The 9,946-nt window shown below is 38.9% G+C and overlaps 1 protein-coding gene and 1 long non-coding RNA gene across 4 annotated transcripts in view; one reads left to right on the forward strand and one right to left on the reverse strand.

Moving 5' to 3' along the window:
* The first annotated feature begins 2,126 nt into the window (after nt 1-2,126).
* On the forward strand, nt 2,127-3,255 carry LOC147149914 (uncharacterized). The gene is made up of 2 exons (XR_015086313.1): nt 2,127-2,268; nt 3,002-3,255. It is a non-coding gene; the product is annotated as an uncharacterized LOC147149914 (long non-coding RNA).
* Nucleotides 3,256-8,676: 5,421 nt separating this feature from the next.
* irf8 (interferon regulatory factor 8) overlaps nt 8,677-9,946 on the reverse strand; it is a 5,495-nt gene continuing 4,225 nt past the window's right edge. The window contains exon 9 of one of the 3 annotated variants that reach the window (XM_086026466.1): nt 8,677-9,946. This exon is cut by the window's right edge and continues 62 nt beyond it. In XM_086026466.1, coding sequence (XP_085882592.1) covers nt 9,817-9,946 — 130 coding nt within the window. In that variant the 3' untranslated portion in view covers nt 8,677-9,816. The other 2 variants (XM_086026464.1, XM_086026467.1) reach the window with 2 other exon arrangements.

The raw sequence follows: 9,946 nt of genomic DNA on the forward strand, positions 1-9,946 counted from the left end.
AAATAACCAAACAGATTTACGCAGTTAATTGTACAAGTGCTGCTTGAAATAGTAAAATTCCACCTCAGTCTTGTGATGGTCAAATTTGGATGCTGGTATTTTTAAGGGGGAAGTACACATTATCAGACGCACTTTCCTTCCAGGTCTGTGGTTGACACTAGTGGCTCCTTCACCTTCAGTCGTGCCGGAGCAACTTTAAATAATCTTCATCCGAGCAGCACCTGCATACGGGCCAGCTAGTGCGCAGCTTGTTGCTCAGAAAGAAGTTGTGTAATCGACGTGACTAACACTGTCGGTCTAACGTTGTAGTTAGAGCAGCAGAGTTCTTAAAACCACAAACATCCTGTTCCTCAATCAACAGATTTATATGGAGTCAATCACAAACAACAATACAGCACTCATATATTGCTATATTACAGTTTCTCTCAGTTGCTTTGGTACATTTCGCAGATCAGGTTTGAATTTCTCAAAACTACTTGTTCAATGTCCACATCATTATGTCACTTGTACACATCAAAGAAGCAGTTTCTCATTTCTTTGAATACGTTTGAAATGCTATGCTACATCCATACAAATGATTATGTACATTTTTTGTTGTTTCCTACATGATCAGGTGTTTATGTCATGTTGATCAAAATATATTTTACATGTAATGAGTTTCTGTTAAATTGTCTCACACTCCTACAACATTTTGGCATTAGTTCTTTGTATAAGTCCAGCATGGTGCTGGGGCCCTGCCAGGATCTAGTGAGCAGCTTGTCTTGCTGGTGTCACCAGCTACCAGCAGCAGGGTAACAACAGCATATTGGTCTTGCTGTGTGGCTGCGGATCAGTTGGAGGACTACACTAGGAGCTACACTGAGCAAAAAAATACATGAAGCACACGGTATTATGTAACTATGGTCGCGGGTACATATAGTGTACGCAGGGGCATGGTGGCCATCAGGAATTACGTGAAAATATGTAAATTTTCCCAAAAGCCTGGTATATTTCCGGGCCGGTCCTGGGCATTACGGCCACAAGCAATGATCTCTTCTCCTACCTCTTGTCAGTTTTTGAGCAGCAACATTTGAGACCAGGATCACTGCAAAGAACAAGAAAAGTGATGAATTCACAATTCTCAATTGATGACATTGGTTAATAGCATATGATTGCAGTCTTATTATGATTAAATAGAACATATATTATTTGGTAATGCTGTATATTATATTATATTATATTATATTATATTATATTATATTATATTATATTATATTATATTATATTATATTATATTATATTATATTATATTATATTATATAAATAAGGCAGCAGCCTTGGTGTTTTTCATGTGACATCACTTTACTGGCTGCCCACATCCCGACTAGTTTGCATGCACACACACGTAGCCCTGCACACGCGTATACAAAGAGAATGCACTGAGTCGTGATGCATGTCAATACTGTGCTCAGGCTCCCCCCGGGACACTCACCCCAGGCGGGTGTTCCCCTACATTGTCGGCATCTTCTTCCTTTCTTACTACTTGGTTTTGTTTCAGTCGAATATGAAACTAGTCTTCAGTTTTAAACAACTCAGCACTATTTCAGTGGAAACCTTTATGAAAATATTGTGTCAGATAGATAGACAGATTGACAGACAGACAGATAGATAGATAGATAGATAGATAGATAGATAGATGGATAGATAGATAGATAGATAGATAGATAGATAGATAGATAGATAGATAGATAGATAGATAGATAGATAGATAGATAGATAGATAGATAGATAGATAGATAGATAGATAGATAGATAGATAGATAGATAGATAGATAGATTCTTCATCACGAAGTGACATATTGAACTTGCAGTGCTGTTCCTCATTCTCACCCTAACAAATCACATAAAACCATGGCCGGAAAATGTCTAATTCAACAGAATTTTCACTTAGTGTATGCTGGTGTTGCGACCTAGATGTGCTAAAGATTAATATTTCATTCATGTGTGATAGTTTCAATAAGGGGGACAGTCCTATTTTGTCATTGATTGATTGTTATATATATTCTCTAATTACAATAGTTTTGTTAGGACCTAGAGGTTAGAGTTCAAGTGGCTCATGACGTCATAAAAAAGCGCAGGAGAGGAAATCGAAGCACAACACAACGCGTGTGGTTAGAAAAAAACAGCTACTGAGTGAATGCCTGTTCGATGTAAAATACTTCATGTAAACTCCAACTTAACTGGAAAAGTAAAGTTGCCCGAACGAAGAATGGAGACGTGTCTTTCCTTGTGAGGGTCCAACACTCACTGTTGTTGTTTGTGTGTTACATTATTTTCTTGGCAATGGAAATCGATACTGTTTTACTAGCTGTATACTGACCGCAATTATTACTACAACATACACTGACAATTTTCTGACAAGGATAAGTATTAGTGTACAGTATATAGGAATAAGAATGTGTATATATCAATGGTTTTTTTCTCTATTATTTATATATTTTATTTTTCATTTTTAAATTTATAGACAGATTATTATTATTGTAATTACTCTTGAATACCTTTGTTGCTGACAAATTTCTACTCCACATTTCAGCTCATTTATCAATAATATAAATATGAGTGGAAATGTCAACATTTACACAAGTCGATTTACAGTGTTCGCCCCTAAATTTTCTACTTGCACCCCTAAAATTTCACTGTGCTTAGTTAGTCTGTAGACCTCCACTAGTACTGCATTGATGTTCATATAAGTAATAGTTACTGTATACATGGTTATAAGGAAGAGCTAGGAATAAATAAGGTTTGCTTCTTCCTAAGCTTCCTTTTCAAATATGTACAACTTTATTTTAATTTAGTTAAGTTTAGTTTACTTTTGTTTGTTTGGTGTTCTTATATGTCATTTTCACACGTTTGGACTAAAGGATCCATTCATTCATGCATACGTGTTGATGTTTCACTATCATGAGTCGCCAAATGGCAGGAGTTGTCCAGAGTATGTCTGCATGTTTGTTCCTCTTTCTAGGGGAGAAGTTGTGTGCTGGATCATCTTCCTGGGCTCCTTCCTGTGTTTCCTGTCCATATCAGATCAGGCGGTCATGGATCTTGTCAGCATGCAGCAACCTGGGCAATAACTGACGCAACATCCCATCTGGCCTACAGTGGGCCCATCCTCCGCATTTTACAGTTGCCTCTGCTGGCATGTGTTCACCTACTCTCACTGGACACTTGATAAGTACAATCTAGTGAGAGCCAATAAAGAGCTATTTTGTAAAACTATTTTTGATTATTATATTGTGCAGTGCAATTGTATTGTATGTTCAGTCCAACTCTAAATAGCAGTAAAATTGTAAGACATTAAAGATGGAATCAAGAACTTCCTTTTCATTGACGGGTATTGATTGCAAAAAAATTGTCTCCAAATGAATTTGCAACGCTCAAATATTTTAATGTCTGTGCTTTAAAACACTTAAATGAATCTAACGAAGGTGACGACTGCACTTGAGTGGACCAAAAACAAATTGTATTTGTTTACTAGATTGTTGATGATATAATTACCGTACTAAAATAATTTATGTTTTACTGTGGGATTGTAAAAAAATGGGGATTAGTTATTTGTGTTTGTATGAGCACCAATCATTTCCATTTCTGTATGAACATATTTTTGCATATTGTATAAGTTTCGCTCCAACTAAATAGTTCACCTGGGAGAAACTCTTTGTAACCAAACCGTAGGAGTGAAGCGAGAACAAATTTAGGTTTCAACCGATACTGATAAGAGGATATGAAGCTTGATCAGTGTGTTGGGGGGGGGGGGGGGGGTGCGTAGGTGTGTGTGTGTGCATGTGAAGCCGTGGGCGGCTTTCTCCCCGCGTTCCAGGTTGTGGGATGTCAGTCCACCTGTGTCTCCTGTGGGCTCACCCAGTTCCTCTCTGGATGTCTATTCTCATCTCAGCCACACTGATTCTAAACCAGTTCTCTCCCCTGAGACCCCGCCGGTTTCGGTGTCTTGTGACAAAGGCCCGTCCTGCGTCAGAACACTGCAGACGAACACTAAGAAGAATATGTGTCAGGCTTATTGTCAACTTTAAAAAAAAAATTTTAAAAAAATCACATTGTAATTTGTAGAAAATATGACATTACTCGGTTTACTATTTTGGGGCTATGGTTTAGGTAGTTAGGGCGGCATGGTGGTCGACTGGTTAGCACGTCCGCCTCACAGTTCAGAGGTCGTGGTTTCGATCCCGGCTCCGGCTTCCCTGTGTGGAGTTTGCATGTTCTCCCCGTGCCTGCGTGGGTTTTCTCCGGGAACTCCGTTTTCCTCCCACATTCCAAAAACATGCTTGGTAGGTTGATTGGACTCTCTAAATTGCCCCTAGGTGTGATTGTGAGTGCGGTTGTTTGTTTGTCTCTGTGTGCCCTGCGATTGGCTGGCAACCAGTTCAGGGTGTCCCCCGCCTGCTGCCCGAAGACAGCTGGGATAGGCTCCAGCACGCCCGCGACCCTTGTGAGGAGAAGCAGTATAGATAATGGATGGATGGTTTAGGTAGTTCAGGATTAGGGTCTTGTTAGCGTTCAGCAGTGATAAAGTTATGGTTAAGTGTTACAGTTTGTGTTCTGGGGTTCAAGGTAAGGTTATTGTCAGGTTTAAGATTTAGAATTAGAGTAGGTAAGAGTTAGGCGCTGACTTGTATCCCTTGAAAAAACATGCCAAATACAGTTTTACACAAAAAAAGAGGTTCAAAGACAAAAAAAGAAAAGAATATGTCTTAGATGTTATAAATATGTTTTTAAAGTCAGGGAGGGTCAAGGAATTTTAGGATAAGCGTGATAGTGTAGAAAGGAGCTAGGCTTTGGAATTGGGAGCGAGGGGGTTGGGGTTGGCTATTGTGACACCTCTAACCACAGACACATTTTTTCCTGATGGGCTTTGCTTTTATTCTTTGTTCATGGTTCTGACATGATGCAGACGAATCTTTGAGTAGCACTTGGAGACGGAGCTACCGTATAAGAGAAAATTTAAAACCACATTCTTACCGATGAAATGTACATGTAGCGCCGCTTTTTCCAAACATATTGCTACAACCGAATGCCACACATTATCGTGCCATTTTCGCCATGGAGACAGAAAATAACGTGAAAACGCCGCAGAGAAATCTATGTGTTCAAGTTGGGCGGGTTTAGCCCGTGGCAACGAAAGATGGCTGCCGGTGGCTTCACTTCTTTCAGGTTGCAATTTACCATGACGTAGATGCCTTCCACACAGACATCTGATTTTATACCATCTATCCATCTTCTATACTGGTTATCCTCACTAAAGACGCGGGTGTGCAGGAGCCTATCCCAGCTGACTACGGGCAAGAGGAAGTCCTCAGTTGTTACTCAACTTTTTCAGAAACTGTTATATTTCCTTGAAGCGCTGCTTCCTTCAAGTGTGCAGCCCAGCACGGTGACATGTCACGGAGCAGATAGTCACGGATGGCAACATCACTTCTGTTTGTTGTTCGTCTCTAATGGTTAATTGTGGGAAGCCTCAGACGCCACAAAGAGCTGTTGCAACACAACGACAACCACACTGCAGACTCTGGACGTGAGCACAAAAGAGACACAGTTAGCAGAAAGGTATCTGAACATGTGGCTCTTTCTCTTCCGGTTGGTCCTGTCACATTATATTATGCAGGAACACAATATGACTGTTACATTTCGTTACACATTGGTACATTTGTACATTTTTGAATTCTTTATAAGTATGTTGGGTATCACATTTTTGAAGACTGAGTATTCACTCTTTGAGTACTCACCAATACCGAGTACCAATACCTCTTGAACTTTTGATATATACAATTTCATTTACCACCATGACAAAAAAAATTGTGACCAAAAAGCTTTCTTTGCGACATAGATGATAATTTGCCAATGTGTGAAACTGCCGCAATATAGCGCTAACTACTGCCGAGAAGGACTTAATAGATGTTAAAAAAAAATTGCCTTACGTATTATTGGTTGATTTCCACAGACTCTAGAGTACCCAATACCTTAAAATAAGGCCGGTATCGGGCCGATACCGGCCTAGTATCAGTGATCGCTCATATTTTCATTATAAATTAAGAAAAGTGAATTTAAAATAATATCTACGAAGAACCACCTCTGTACTACTTAGCATGCATACTAGCACCCACACTCTCCCTTCCAGGAGTTTAATTAACTTCTTCATTCCCACAACCTACACTGCTTTGGCTCGAGCTTCTTTTCAATTTTCCGACCCAAACTACTAGAACACTTTGGAACGATAATAAATCTCACCTCGTTCATCGCAATATCTTCTTTTAAGAAGTTAATGCGGGATAATGTGCTATGGCATAATTTATTAAATACATATATCATGCTGACACACTTCTGAAATAACAAACTTGCTCAAATGACCTTTGCTTTGTAATTATTAATAATGAATTATCTTTATTTATGAGAAGACACTTTCCATGTTAATAATGATTGCTCACAGTAATTGGGAAACTGATAAATAGCTATCAATAGGCAATACTTTTAGAACTCACCCAGTGTTCACATTTTCATTGTCATTTTCCTCACATCTACAACATTGCTATAAAATCACAATGACCCATGCTCCGGTGAGCTTCTTTTTTAGAACAGGCCCACACCTTGGGGGCAACACCTGCTGTAGAGTGTGTTGTCCATTTATATTTGCTTTTACGCTGCTGTCTGCTGCCATGTCAGCTTTGCAAAATGAGAATTCCTTTACCTGAATAAATAAAGGATACATAACTAAATGAAGCATAACCTATCCCACTTCTTTCAACTTGTTTCATACAGTATGGCACGCTATGTATATACCGCACAGTATTGTCTACATTATAAAGATTGCATATAAATACAGTTTGTAAATAATACTGTCATTGCACAATGACAATAATGACAACACCACATTGCATGCATACCAAATACCAATAATGAATCCACGTTGTACAGTATGTACATGAATACACTATACGAGTACAAAATAGAAATAATGACCGCACATTTTATGTAGCATGCATGTAGTACATACAGTAGGCCTGATGAGTGCATTTAGTCTGTACATTGGGTGAATAGAGTGTATATTCAATGACTGCACTTTGCATGCACATTTTATGAATCCAGTCTCACATGTGCTATGTGGGTGGTGGGTTTGTTTGCTTCCTGTGACAACATCTGAACGATGTTCCTGTTCTGTAGAACTGAACGAAAACTCCCCTGTAACGGCACACACACACACACATACAGAGGTGGACGCACGCGCACGCACACACCGCACACGTGCACACACACGCACACACCCACACACATACATATTTTTGATTCGGTGAAGAAATTCCTGAATGTGAAGATGTTGTTTCACTTTGTGATCTCTGTACTTTATGGAAACGTGACTTTTGAAAATTTGGATCAGGTCTGGAATGACCAACTGTGTGAAACACCGGACACACACTGATGTAAAGGTGTTGTCATTATCTAACATTCAGATGGTCATCCTTTTGCTGACTTGCTGACTGACAGACTACCAGTTCCTGTAGCCAGTTGAAACAGTGCCATTTTAAATAAATATACAATAATTATTAAAATTATAATATAGTTGCCAAAAATTCCGATGCATAGGGAAATGTTCAATGTGTATGTATTTTTACTGTTTCGGATACGTTAGGTATCTTAATAGGTATTATAGGTATAATAGGTATACTTTGTATGGAAACTTTAAGTTTTGAGACTTTTTCGTAGGGCCAGTTATAATCACCCCACGCCACGCTCTTTTAATTTTGATACGTCATTGATATACTGTTTGTCTAATGAGACAACATACCAATCTTTATTATTCCAGGTTGAAAGAGACATCTATACGTGTACATTAAGCGAACCCTACTAAACCACACTCGTCACAGATGACTTTTTGCAGAATGCACTTGGGATGGGAGGACACTTTGGAAGCACGGTAGGCTATAAAATTTTGTGTTAAGCTTGGAAAGAACGCCATGATGATTTATGAACTACTGCAAACTACTTATAAATTAACTTGCATGTGCACACCATCCGTGTGACATTAGCACAAAAACTTAAAGGGTGGCAGAAAATCTCTGAGAGACGATGAGAGGTGTGGGAGACGAAGGGAAGTCAGAGCACCGGAGCTGGTGGAGAAAATTCGTACTTTTATTGACGAGGACTGTTGAGTGTCAATAGAGACAATAAGTGTACAGTTTGACGTCAGCGTGGGAACAGTGCACACAATTATTCACAATGAATTGAACATGCAGAACATTTGCACTAAGTTTGTCCCAAGGCAAAAGGCAGGCGTTCTTCAAATCATGTCTGTTGCATTTCCACCAGGAAAATGCACCGGTCCACAAGTACATGCGTGTTTCCAACTATTTGACCGAGATGGTTATCAAGACAGTTCCTAATCCTCCCTACAGTACAGACCTTGCTCCCTGTAACTTTTGTTTGTTCACCAAGCCAAAGGGTCAGAGGCAATCCATTGAGGAGTTGAAAGAGGCTGTGACGAGGGTCGTGGACAAGTTACATCAGAGGACTTCCAGGGGGCCTTCGAGAAGTGGTTGGAATTATATAACAAGTGGATTGCATCTGGAGGGGAGTGCTTTGAAGCGGATTAGAGTTTAGTACTTGTCCGAGGAAAAAAGAAAAAAAAAAAAGTTAAAAAAAAGACTCAAAACGTATTGAAGGCTATTCCATTTAATTTTTTATTACTTATTTTGATCTTAAAAATTAAATAAAGGCACATCGATCACTTCACTCTTGCTTGGAAAAACCTTTCATATCAAAGTTCAATATGTGAATACTGTTCCAACATTGGATCTCTTTTTACGAGAACACGATGATCAAGAAAAAAAAGAGAATGGAGTTAATTGAAAATATGATTTTAATAAAAATGTCATCGTAAAAATGGTACAAGACATGATGATAGTAAAACCTATCTCAAATATGCCACTCATGCCTATGTCACAGTAATAAAATTAGACCCAAAAAAAGCTGAAATTTGGTCAGTCAAGAAATCTCCTATTTACATTCAGTACACAGCATCTTCATATGACATCAGCTCATGAATTTAGTCACGCAGCAAGGAACACATCCAGGTGTGTGTTTGTGTGTGTGTGCACGAGCATGTGACCCCAAAAAATTGTGGTAGGATTTGTGGAGAAAACAAAAAGATCGAAAAGAAACAATTTACATCTTAGTACAATGAAGGGGAGTTCCACACGAAAACTCCCAACATATTGTCATAGGAATGACTTGTTAACAATCAAATGTGAGCAACAACATCTTCAAAAGGATTGTGACAGTTTGGTCTAAAGCCTCAGAGGATGCGCTGCAGGAGTGTTTGGTTGTCACCAACTGGTTTGATGTTTTTATAGACGATAGTTTTATTCAAAAGGAATATTTTATTATTATTATTCAATTATCAATATTTGTGTTTATGTTTGGTTTTATGCATGTAATTTTGTTTCAGTGATGTTTTTTTAAGAGCTCTATAAATAAAGTTGAGTTGAGTTTAAAAAAAAAAAAAAAGAAGTTATTAGCGCTTGAGATCTATCTCATTAGATTGCAAAGCTCTATCCAGGGTGTCTAATTTACATGTTCTTCTTTAATCGTATTGCACTCCAGTGGAATCATGAAGAGGAGGGTCGGCATATTAAGTTTTCACGACACTTCTTGTATATGATACAAAAAGCAACAATGCCCAAAATTCTGGACATTGACAAGAAAGCTCTTTCTGAGAATGTGATCCAAACAAAGAGTGTTCCTAAAACGTTGCATGTGCACTCTGGCACACCCTCAGGCGGTAATGGGCATGTTGTCCCTGTAGCAGGCGGACCTCTGGGGACCACTGTAGCTGCACAAATCCTGATAGATGTTGGCCATCTGCTCTGCTGAGATGTCATCACACAGTTCCATGTTGGCGCAG

The sequence above is a fragment of the Filicampus tigris genome, chromosome 3 (assembly GCF_054856515.1).
Source record: "Filicampus tigris isolate MCC_2025a chromosome 3, RoL_Ftig_1.0, whole genome shotgun sequence".
NCBI lineage: Eukaryota > Metazoa > Chordata > Actinopteri > Syngnathiformes > Syngnathidae > Filicampus > Filicampus tigris.